The 12507-nt window shown below is 50.0% G+C and overlaps 1 protein-coding gene across 1 annotated transcript in view; it reads right to left on the bottom strand.

Moving 5' to 3' along the window:
• The window catches only part of LOC112979878 (carboxyl-terminal PDZ ligand of neuronal nitric oxide synthase protein-like), a 35515-nt gene extending 24251 nt beyond the window's left edge, over positions 1-11264 (bottom strand). Inside the window, exons 1-2 of the mRNA XM_064523917.1 lie at positions 10920-11264; positions 6557-6628 (exon numbers count right to left, since the gene is read on the bottom strand). Of these exons, the coding sequence (XP_064379987.1) occupies positions 6557-6628; positions 10920-11024 (177 nt within the window). The 5' untranslated portion in view covers positions 11025-11264. The remainder of the gene's footprint in view (positions 1-6556; positions 6629-10919) is intronic.
• Positions 11265-12507: the final 1243 nt, after the last annotated feature.

Here is a 12507-nt window from a genome sequence, read left to right as displayed (position 1 = left end):
TGTGCCAGTCCCAGCTTTCCTAGCCTGCTTGTCTGAGCGACTGTCTTTCTCTAAGCCTGCAGCTTTGCTTTGTTGACCAGTATTCGCCCTAAATAGAGAACAGACAAGGCCACAGGCAAAGGTGTAGAGCCTGCTGGACAGGGAGAGAGAAGTACAGAAAGATCCAGTGTGTAGGCAGAGGACGGGAGGGTATCCATCAACTCCTGTAAATCTCCTTCCAGGTGAAGTCACTAGCACCAGTTCCCTCATTAGAATTTTTTTTGGGGGGTGAGAGTCTGCAGGGGGTGCAGACTTGCAGCCCCTGTTAAGGAAGGTTATCTATAGCCTCATCATCAGACAGCGTGAAGCTGCATGAGCCTTTTCTAGGCTCTGGGCTGGAGAACAGGCAGCAGTGACACTAGACCTTCTGCAGAAGGTACCAGGCAAGTGTGTACACGCTCACGTATGCTGGGTTTGGACACACACAGCCACTCCTCTCCCCTGGAGGCCATAGGCTCAATCTCATGTGTATTAGTGCAAGCAATCCTTGCACGGTCCTCTAAAGAGGCAGGGAAGGCATCCTAGAAAAAATCTAGTCTCTTGGAGCATATGCTGGGGGAGAATACATTGTCTTTCTGGTGGTAGAGGAAGAAGGAGGAAGAGAAATGCACAGGCTTGGTGAAACCTGTCTATCTGAGGTACTCCTGTCTTTCCCTACAGTCTGCTCTCTGCCTACATGCTTGCAGATTTAAATATTTAATGGACCCATGACCCCAGCGTAGGACCATCTTCGACAGTACTGCTCCTCACGTGGTCCAGTGAATGTCTTTGAGTATGGGATGAGAATATTTATTTAAAGGCCTTGAGTAAAGGGACATGGCCCAGCTCTCCTGCTTACACAGCATCTAGTACATGTGATGTTGCTACCATCCTACACAGGGAACATGTTTCCCCCCACCTCTGCCATCCTATCGGCTGTGTTCTTGACCGGTCATAGTGTGCGAGCCACTTGGAGTAGACTCATAAGATAGCTTGTGCTTTAAACTCTAATCATGTAATAACAGTAATCTATTTTTCTTGCCCTTTCCTGCAAATGAAGGGAAGGTATATGGTAATCTGAGAATTAGGCAAGGTCCACACCAGCAGTTTGAAGACTGCTGAAATATTTTAAGACATTAGCATTGTTTTCCTTCATGGCCCAGGGCTGTCATTAGCTGAGCACCTGGATGCTCTCCTAAAGAGGCTGAAAGAAAAAGCCCTCCAGGAACTGTAGCAGAACAAGCTCCCATCCAACAACAACACATCCTGGCATGCAGCTACACAGGTCTACCCCAGGGCAAGCGCTCCATCGCTTCGCACAGGGGAGCTTCCACGCTTGAGCCTGTGCTTCAGCTGCAGCTGAGCCAACAGCTTCACTGAGCGGGAGAGGCTGCAAAGACTAACCAAGAATCCAGCAGCTGGGAGTGCAGCTTCTATCTTGTTTTAGTACTGATCGCAACTCCAGCTCAGACTAACATGAAGCTGTCAAGAAAACTTAGCTCCAAGCATAACAACTCAGGAAGGGCTTATAGGCAGAATATGTCAGGGGAATCTATGCAGCAGCAAGCTTGGCAAACTTCTCATCTGTAGTAAGAAGGGTGTCTGCCTAGGAAAACCAAAGGGAGTGTGTTCTAGAAGAATCCCACGAACAAGTGTATTAAACATGTCTACCTCTGGAGTCCTCCCACATAGTGACAAATTAAACTGAGATGGCCCTGCCCTCCCCCAGCTCTCCATCTGGTTCCTCTCCTTCTGCAGCAAGAGCAGATAAATGGCACCTGTATTTGCTCCTGAACCATTGCAATTTCCAGCCCTGCATCACTTTAAGTAAAAGCTGACATACAAAGCCAGCCCAGCTGTCAGACTGGATGCTGCTGTGGTGCAGAAGAGACAGGCTGTGTGCGCCTGTCCCTGCCACCTCTGCTTAGGGGGTAGTACTGTAGGACTGTAACTTTTACTTATCCCAATGTAAACTGATGTCTTGTCATGCTTCAGCACTACCAGCTGATAGTTGGCAGTCAACATGATCTTTCTGCGTGGTAAGATTGCAGTTCTTCCTCACTAGAATACTGCACTGAGAGATTGGAAAACTTTTGAGGCGCTGCTTAAGGACATGAATGCAGCAAGAACTAGCAGGACCGGGGGAGGCTTGAGTAAGAACCCAGTTCCTGTCCTGTCCGACAACTCAGGCATTTCTCAAATGTTGTGATGCAAGTTTTATAAATGGTTTCTGCTTCTTTGGCACACTGTCCTTTGGAAAAAAGATTTCTCAACTAAATTAGAGCTAAGAAATATGAAGGTAACAGAAGAAATGCGTTAGTCTGCATGCCTGTCTCCTGTTTGTTCATCCTGGTGCTTGGATGGGCACAGCACCAGCAGGCTCTTCCCTTGTGAAGTGATTAAACCAAATAAACCATCCAACATCTGGCTGCTTTTTGAGCATTAATCTGCTCAGTCACTAATCGGACCTTCCAAACGAGCCTGAAACTTCTAGGCTTTGCATAATCATGAGTGTAAATCGCAGGTAAACCAACTCTCTGCCTTAAAGGTAATTAAATGGAGTGACTTACTGAGTTGTTGGCAAGAGGCCATATCTGTGGGCATGACAGGCTCTGACACCACTCCAACAGCGCCCTTGGACAACTCAGCCCTCAAAATAGCAACATTTCACCACGGCTGCTTGACTGGCTGTGAAGTGCTCCATCGAGGTTAGTGCTGCCCTAGGAAGGGAATTAGCTGACTGTTTCTCCTCTGTCGGTGTTAAGTCTCTGGAAGCTGGGGAAAGGATGCATACGATGTTGCTATGTTAATGCTCTGCATGAAGCCATCCATTCCCTGCTCTCCCAGGCCAAGGTTTTCCAAGCAACCTCAGGCTCTTTAAGAAAATGCCTGTGGTTTTAGTAAACTCTTCCCTAGGCCTGTACCTGTAAGCATCCTTAGCAAAGCTTTCCTGTTACTGTTGTAGTCTCAGTGTTGCCTGGGCTCCACATCATCTCCCCTCTTAGCATCTCTCCATTGCCTCTCCAGTGAGAGCCTTCACCTGACTAGGGAGAGAACTTGGTTATCTCATTGTTCTCTAACAGACAGTCAAGAGTAGTGTATTTAGGGAAAACCTAAATTTAGGGTGATCCTATTGCATCATAGAGTTATTTGAGCCCTTGAGGGCTCTTGCATTCTTCACGTTAGCTGCCACTTGACTTGTGCAGAAAGAAAAATCTTGTATTGTACATGAGCTCCCTAGAGCTCTGGGAAGGCTCAAATATCTGCAGATGAATCCACTTGAGAGGAAAAAAGCCAGCTCTGTCAGAAAACTGACTCTGAATGCAGGAGTGAAGGAGTACTGCCACACACCCAGGCCTGGATGGCCTCCGGCAGCAGCAGGAGACTGCAGCTCCTGCATGCCGCTTCTCCGGAAGAGGCTTCCCACCGCCTTTGAGGCGGAGGAACGCCTTCCCGCACTGGGTGCTTGTAGCTGCACAGCGAATTCCACTCTCAGAAACAGCAGCTGGAACTTGATATGCCTGTCAGAGCACAGTGGTTCAGTACTTATTCAAGTAGCAAACTAATTTCATCACCTCCCCTGACAGGACAAGAGGAGGTAGAGGGATTAGCTTGAACTCTGAGGATCATATAATAACATGGCAGCTTATACACAGCTAATAATCCACTGGGAGGATTAGCAAACTTACAGTTGTCTAGCTCTGCATAATGGGAAATCAAGAACAGCAACTTTCCTGTTCTACCTATTGCATTTGCATTCCCTCAAGTGGAAGCACAAACATGATGAGACAAGGTTTTCCAGCCTGTTATGAAATGGGAATCAAATCTGTGACTAATGGAGTATTGCTAGTAATTCCAGAAGCATCCATTCAGTAAGAAATACAGATTTAAGCTTTACTATGAGAGTGCATCTTAAATCCCTACTGCAAGAGAACAGGTCATGGTTTCAGCAGGCTAATGTTAAACCTGTCATTTGAGGCGCTCTGTGGGAGTAACGTCCCATACCTGTGCACACTGCGTGTCCTGAGGTCTGCAAGCAGACTGCTCTGCTGCTGAGTGGAGAACACCACTGAATTCCTCCTAGCTTCCCTGGTATAATTCATAGCTGACCAGCAAAAGAGCCCAGTACAAAACACGATGGCAGGAAGGTGCCAAGGAGCAGACTTAGCAACTGGATAGGAAGCTGCTGCTTTCCTTACCGTCTTCACTCTCTGCTTATGCTCTGAGGCCAACCTTCAGTGCTAGGTAGCTCAAGATTTTGCCCTACAGTGAGTGCTTTTCATCACTGAGTGCAGACTAGAATCAGAGGTAGGAGTAGGCAGGCAGTTTCAGAGTCTGTATTAATTTAGTAACAAGTAACTAGAGTAACCAGCTCTGTCAAAGCCTGGAAAAATAACGGGGTTGGACTGCCTGAAGACTGGAGCCGTGACTCCTCGTCTTCCTCCCTGGTCCCCCTTTGGAGTGGCAGCGGCAATGAGCAACAACCTGCCTGTGCCAGTGGGCTGCCCTCGGACTCCGCTGACTCCCGTCACGGCCCGCTCCGCTGCTGGCGGAGGCTGCCTCCCGTGTCACGGGGCGTACGGGGTAGCGTAGGAGATGTCGCGCTAGGGCTTGTACTGTGCAGCTCGTCTCTTCCGCTCCAGTAGAGAATCCCAGTTGAACACTGGAGTGCACAAAGGATGAAAGCTCTTGCAAAACGTGCCCTTGCCAGCGCTTGGCAGGGCTTGCAGAACCCTTCTCACTTTTGCAGTGCAAACAGGCGCTACCACTCACAATAAGACGGTAGCAGAATACAAGCTTCTGCCAATGGCTTCTTCCAGTATTGCCTTCCAGTTACAACTGGCGCTGCCGAGAGTCCATGGGAAAGAACGCTAACATAGACAAGGCCTCTGCATGCAAATGAACGCTACATAAATAACCCCCATCTTCCCTCCATTCCTAGATTGGGTACTCTGTGCACTAGAATTCTCTTCACAGATCTCCCAGTTCATTCTTTATGCTCTAATTAAGGATCAGTGCCAATTAACTATCTTCAATAGAGGAGCATCTTCCGCTCAGCAGCCAGGAAGTGCCTGAATAAGATCCTGCTGTACAATACACACATGGAAAAGGAAGCCCTCCCTTTTTAGAAAGGGCTTCCAAGATTAAAAACCCAGTATAGAATACAGGATGCCTAGTTCAAAATATTGTGTGATAAGATTAACTGATGGGCATCCATGAAGGCAGAGTGGTTTGTTATATGCTTCGCATAGCACCCAAGCATGTTATTGCACTGTCAAGACTCCAAGATAGATACGATGTCATCACGGCAATAGCAGGTGTGAAAGCAGAATATCACATTTTCTAGAAACTGGTATTAAAACACTCTGTTTTTTCCTTACATAAGTGTTACTTACTCAAGGATCAGAAGCCACTCTTGCTATGCAACGACAAGTCTGATGCCAAAAATTTGATTCAGCTCAAAATTTACCAATAGTTACATCAGCATCTAAATTGCCCTAGTAGTCTTCACCTATTGCCTTTGCTGCCTGTGGACGTTCACCTGTTCCATAAATAATCAGACAATTCAGATTGCTACTCCACTGTGCTCTGAACAAGAGCTGTGCTAATAGTATGAGCGAGCAAAAGCAGGGGAATCTCATTTCTGTGCTTGGCTGGAGATGAATACATCAGCTCCCCAGCTGGTTACAGACAAAGTTTAAAAAGCACTATTCTAAATGAAAATTAGATGCTTAAACATGACGGGGGGGTGAATAGGATAATCCCTTCAAAGCTTTAAACAGAAGATTCTCAAACCTGCTTCAGCTGATGTGAGACATATGAACAACCTCAGAATTAAGACCCCTGCAAAACTTCAGCCAGGCACAACAGCAGCACTGCCTTTTGGGGTAGATATACTTGAACTGGTTATACAGAAAGCAGATTTAAGCTAGCTACACTGCTAATCACAGCTAAATCTGGTGACCATTCACAGACGGTTTGAAGAATAAAGGGCTAAAGGAAGAAGAGTGTAGACTGGCTAGTGAGAAACGGGAACTGTAAGACTGCATGGAGAACAGGGTAAAAGCAAGCAGATTGTTCCATGAGCAGCAGAATCCACAAAGTCTAATCCAATGGGATTTACATCCATCATATCTGCTAGGCCAGTGATATTTCAATACATATAATAATGGGATATATTTGGAACCAGTCAATGAATTGAAGAGCTTTTTGTGGGGCAGATTGTGCATGTCTCATCTTTCACAGAAAAACAGGCTAAATAAAGCTCTTGAGGTTCAAGAATGCCCATACCTGCTTGGCAGCAGCTAGGCTCTATATTCAAGCTTTGCTAACTGAGCCTTTTGCAAAGAACAAGGGAGAAGTCGATCCTTACATGCCTCGGGAATTTCTAGAAAAGCACATTACGATCCTGACTGCTGAGATTTGAGCTCCCACATAGGAAGGGTGAGGGGAAAAGCCAAAACACCACAATGCAACCAGATCGCTCTAGTGAATGTAATCTTCTATTCCACATGGGATTCAGCTCTTTTGAACTTACCCGAATCCTCCTCATGGCTGCCACAATCTCCACGCGGCTGTTGGGCCTCGGTACGTCCAAGCTACCAATATACTGAAAGACAGAACAGCGAGATAGTCTGTAAAGTAACGCACAAATTAATGGTGCAGGCTTCTTTGAAACAAACAGCATCTCTCTGCTTGGTTAAACTCTCCTGACACAGGGCATGATAGGAATATCTGTTGTGGATAATATATCAAAGTGAGGGAGCTATTAATGGACTTCTAACTTTAGGTGTGAGCCTGTGACCTCATTCAGACTCTGGATGTGCCTTTAGAGTTGCTGGACAATTAGCTGTTACATTCGTTGCATTTTCTGTGGAAACGTTCTAGTTCACCGCTTCTTGCAGGACTTGGCAGTACTGGTGCTTTGCAGGGCAATGTCAGTTACTAACCAAATCACGGTCCTGTAGGCCTGCAAATGGGACTGTCCCTCCTTTGTCATTCCTCCACTACACCTGACTCAAAGCTAAAGGTGCGTGAGGAGTGGGACAGGTGCCAGGATGTGCAACAACTAGCTTTACTGGAAAAGGTTCAAGCTCTTCATGTTCCTGGCCTAACTTTTCAGTCTGGACCATTCTTCCCACCAGATATATATTTTTTTTCTCTGCTTGGTCAGCCCAGCTGAACTGTCTGCAGACTCTCAGTAAACATACCCAAATCTTCCATCAGCTGTTTTTAGCTACCCTCATGGGAGCTGCAGTCCTGAACAAGGTGCCCAGCTGAGCTTGCACCAACCTGATAGCTGTATCTGCATATAAGGGTAAACATCAGTCTTTCTAGCAAATGTAGCAGCTCCTCTTATTCAGGAGCTGAAACTCGTGGCAGATGGCAGCTGCCGGGTTCCCAGCCACCTCAACCAGTTTGCAACACCCACAGCTTTCTGCAAGTCGGTTGCCTGTTCTCTTGCATGTAGTGTCAATACGCCACTGATGCTACACAGGCTTGTCAGGGAAGACCCGTAGGCAGACAGCTTCATGCTGCTGGCATTTTTCCCTCCTGTGTGCTGTTCCCCTGCGGCGACTGTACTTCTCCCTTATGCTCAGGTATAAGGCTTATACGCCAAAGCAGACAACTAAGGTTATGCACATGTTGGTAGAAGGCCCCTGTGCCAGGAGGACTCCGCTGCAGCACCGCGGGTTCCTGGGGCAGCACGCGAGGTGCAGACCCGCCGAACAGGAGCGCTGCCCACGCAGCGGCCAAGCTGGGGGACACAGAGCTGCCAAGCTGGGGGGCACAGAGCTGCCAGCCTGGCCTTAGCAACACGGAAACATGCAGTCTCCATCAACAGCAATAGCGCGTGTGAACAGAAAGCGGTGTGGATCACAAGGGGGCTGAGGAAAGACTTTGCATGTCTAGACGTGTTGGTGAGGCGAGGGCACAAAAAATGCCATCTGTCTCTGTGAGCGGTGCAAGGCGGGGAGTGCCCTGGCCAGCGTGGCACGGCAGCCTCTGCTGTGCCCCTGCCTGCAAGTCCAGCGGCTGAAGGGAGGGTTTGGATTGGGACAGCCTTGTCCTGCGTGGCAGCATGAGTGTTTTCCCAGCACCGTCCCATCAGTTCCCTCACTGAAACCTGCAGCCCATCTCCCAGTGCAGCTGCAGCAGGCAGATTAGCGGGGGACGGAGGGCAGTTTACAAAGCTTAGTGCCTCTCTACGAGGGCATTAGGTTCATGAGTAACGTTTGGTTTTTGAATGCGTGGTTTGGAGCTGTGGGCTTTCTGAAGGTTGCTCTCCTCTGGAAAGGGGAGGAGGGAGTGGGGCAGATGGCCAGGAGACCCTTACAAATATTCAAATACACATACAGGTACTTCCCCAGGAGCAGCTCCATAGCTATTGCTGTTACGGATACAGTTGTTGTTTTTATTTCTTTGCTGTAATACTTGCAACTCGCAGGATCATGTGGCTTGCAGTGGGTTTTATTTTGAAAACTTTACTTAGTAGGGCTTTTCAGAGATGAATTTTCCTGGCTCAGTATTTACTGCTCTTTTATCTGCCTTGAAATAAACACAGCAAGCAATCTGAAAGGTCATCTGCTTTTCCTGATGCTTCTGTAAATGTCTGTGCAAAATGGCATTTTTAAGAGCTGTAACTTCAGCTAGACCCTTTTGGTAAACCACAGGAGAGCCAAACCGCTCAGACCACAAGAGCTCGAGGGCAGCAGGGGAGGAAGAGACGGAGCTAGGGTTTCCCTTTGCCCTCACTGCTGAGGGCACATCAGCATCACTGAAGAGCGGTGGCCGGTTCGGCTTGTGAGCATCTTGCTCCCAGCTCCGAGGCGGCTGTCAGTGCAGTCACAGGTAACTCGGACCAGCTCAGCGCACTGGGCTGGCTTTTTGTCTGTGAACAACACAGGTGAACTGGGGAACAGTCCACACTATGAGAGATAAATGAATAGGTAGGGGCAGGAGGAGAGCTGGGGACAGAAAAGGCACAAAAGAAAAGAATCAAACTCTCTGCTTTGGCTTTACAACCAAATGTGGGTACCCACGTGCCTACACAGAGCCCCGCTGGGCTCACTATGCTCCACACAAGCAGAAGAACCCACCACAAGCAACTTGTGGCACTGAGCTCTTAACTTAATGGCATTAAAGTTCATCCCTGAAGATTACAGGGCAAGAAATATAGTTTGGTACGTACAGATCAGAGGCTGAGCATCATCAGTAAGATTGCCTGGTGTGAGACCCCGGGTGCCTAGTGAGCAGCCTCGTCATTTCGAGAGCTGCAGGTAGACTGAGGGACCCACAACAAGCATCTTAGCTGGAAGAGAGACTCGAGCAGAACTGAGCAAGCATGTTACTAAGGTAATGCAAACTCCATCTTCGACCCACACAGCTTCCAGCATGTTACCCAGTCTCGGAATAGCACTGTATTCCTAAAGCTGTCAATCTCAAGAAGCCCATTTCACCCACTTAAGGGTACAGTCATTTCACTTCTTTTGAAAGTCAAAATAAGGATTTTTCTTCTCCTTAACATAGTCTGCAGCATAGCAAATGTTAATTTAAAAAAAAAAAGGCAATTCAAAGATTGCTTTTCTTCCCTAAGGAAGAGCCAGATTTTTAAAATAGGTGATTAACTGTCTGCATAGATCTATGTACTGTTTAAATCTTACAGCTCCTTTAGCAGGAAGATTGAAGTGCACAAAATCCATATTTTAAAGCTTTATTTGAATATATTCCCTTTCTTTACAGCTCAGGAGGCAGCAGACATGAATTCCATTTTTAATCTGTTAGGCCACCTGCAAACAGGGGGGAAAAAACCTAGAGTTGCTCCAGCAAAACGCAATTCTTCTTGTCAGATAAATTATAAACTCATTCCCTGCACTGTCTACAGAGTGTCAACTTACTCCAAAGAGTGATGTTGTAATGCCAGACCATTCTTCATGGTCAACGTGAAATCTCCGACAATATCAGTATTTCCTTCTGATACCTCAGGCTTGCATGCATTTAAATTAAGACCTTGCCTGTGTAGTTTTTCACGCAGCGAACAGGTCAACTGGAACGAAGTGCTAAAGCGGTTTTAAGCAGTACCTAACAGCCTGCCGGTTTCCAGGGGAATACCGTAACTGCTAAAACTCCGAGGAAAGGACAGTGTCCTGCCGGATGACGGGGATGACAGGTCGGACAGAGCAAGGACACACGGATTGGCAGGGGTGGCATGCACGCTCCTGCCAAGGGGTCTTTCCAGAGCAGCTCTCTAAGGAAAGGCACGGGAAGGCTCCTAAGCATTAAACGCCTGAGAAATTGCTAGGAAGGAAAAACAACTTGTTTGATTTTGATGTTAAAGAGACAGGTTGTACCATTTACTGGCATTTTTTGTTAGGCCTCCTTCGCTTGGACGCAGGCGAGGCGCGCGGGTTTCGGAGGCCGGCGGCCTGTCCCGAGGCGGACGGACCCCACGGGCCGGTGCGGCCTGCTCCGGCGCGGCCCCCCCGCTGCCCCCCGCCTCCCTCCCTGGGCGAAGGGGGAGCCCCAAACCTTCGGCCCCGGCGGGAGCCCCCGAACCGCGGGCGATGCCGGGGGCTCCCTGAGGTGGCGGGGTCCGCGCCCCCCCCCCCCCAAGCCCCCATTTTGGGGGGTCGCTTGCGGAGCTGGGGCCGGACCCGTAGCTTTGGGGGTCTGACAGGGGAGGGGGGGGCGTGGGCAGGCCGGGGGGGTCTGACAGGCCGGGGGGGCTGCGGCAGGCCGGGCTGCGGCGGTGTGACAGGCCGGGGGGGGCGGTGTGACAGGCCGGGGGGGCTGCGCCAGGCCGGGGTCTTCCCGCGCTCGGCCCCGCCATGGCCGCCGGCGCCGGGGGAGGGGGGGGCTGCGGGGGGCGGCGGGGCCGGGCGCCCCTCGCCGCCGCTCACCTTGGCCTGGAAGTGGATGCCGTGCTGGAAGGCTTCCTCGTTGTGCAGCGGGACGCGCGAGTCGCAGCCATCGTCCACCAGGTTGTACCGGTTCTTCACCGGCATCGCGGCCAGACGCCTCCCTCCCTCCCTCCCTCGCCCTCAGGGCGCGCCCCGGCCCGCCGCCCCGCGGCGCCTCCCCCGCGGCGGCGCCCGGCCCCGCCGAGACCCTCCGCGGCGGCGGCGCCCCCCGGGGCCGGGCGGCGGCGGGGACATGGGCAGCAGCGGCCGGCGGCTGCGGGCGCCCGAGCCCGGCCGTGTTTTGAATGAGCTTCCCCGGGTGCCGAGCGCAGCCCCGGCCCCTCGCCGCGGCGCCATTGGCCCGAAGTTGCCTCATGTGACGCGGCGGGGGCGGGCGGCCGCCACCAGCGACGGCCCCGGCCCGGCCCGGCCCGGCCAGCGAGGGGAGCCCGGCCCCGGCCCAACCGCCGAGGGGAGCCCGCGCCCGGCCCCATCGCCAGTTGATTTCACTTGGGTTTCCCAGGAGTTGACTTTGCCCCTTGTGTGACCGGTTACAACCTTTACCGTACAAATACTCCCCAGCTGTGTGCGTGAACATCACCTGACACCACCTTTTATGTGGCTTTTTATGTGGCACAGGAGATTTTTTAAAAATCCCTTTTATTATTGAACGGGATCCAAGATCTGCAGGTTGATCCGGGAGGTGCTGATCCGTCCCCGCTTCTGGAGCCCGGAGGCCGGGGGGCTCCCCGTGCTGAGGCGAGACCAAGGCTCGCTCCGTGAGTAGGGCTCATCCACGGATCGGCAGCCTTCCCCCTCGGGTCTGGTCTCCTCGCTCTGCCCCTCGTCGGCAGCAGTTTCAGACCTTTTCAAATGACTCTTTTGTTCTGCCAGTTGTTTCCCGCTTCCTGCCATTTAGTTGTGAAAATTTAGGCCTGTGCCGCTGCCTGTCTCTGCCTCGTGACTGTAATCAGCCCGGGTTTCTTGGCATCTCTGAACACGCACAAGTCAGCGGGAGGTGGGCAAAAGCCAAAAATCCAGAAACTTATGAGAGGGAGAAAAAGCCCGAAGAAGTGCTGTTGGTTCACTGTGATTCCAGACGTTCAAGTCCTTTGTGGTATTCGCAGCCCTTTCTGGCGTTGTGGGCATCGTAGCGCGGGGCGAGTTCTGTGCTCAGCTTCTCAGTCTTTGCTAAGTTTTTCTGTTTCCAGCCAGGCACCTCTTTTTTTTGTTCCTGGTTATAATGTTGCATTAGTTTTTCATTTAAATATTCACAGATTTATGCTAATCTTTCATTTATTTGGCATAGCTCAAAATGGATTTTGTCTCAGGTATGTAAATATATATATTGGTTTTTGTCCCATATGCTACGCTTGATACATATCTCACTTGGAGATTCATCAGTTTAGTTTTGCTGGAGTTTTTTTGCCATTGTTTATTGAACACTTGAAACACTTCATGGCACTCTTCTTATTTTGTATGAATCTTGGTTTAAAAAATACCTATTAACCTGAATGAATAACCTAGATTTTGTGTTCAAATGTCCTTGGACTAATTGAGTAAGATTCAATCCCCTGGCTCTCCGAAG

This window comes from Dromaius novaehollandiae, chromosome 20 (genome assembly GCF_036370855.1).
Source record: "Dromaius novaehollandiae isolate bDroNov1 chromosome 20, bDroNov1.hap1, whole genome shotgun sequence".
In the NCBI taxonomy this organism is placed as follows: domain Eukaryota; kingdom Metazoa; phylum Chordata; class Aves; order Casuariiformes; family Dromaiidae; genus Dromaius; species Dromaius novaehollandiae.
The sequence above is the reverse complement of the archived record's forward strand: the minus strand, read 5'-3'. Positions and strand labels throughout refer to the sequence as shown.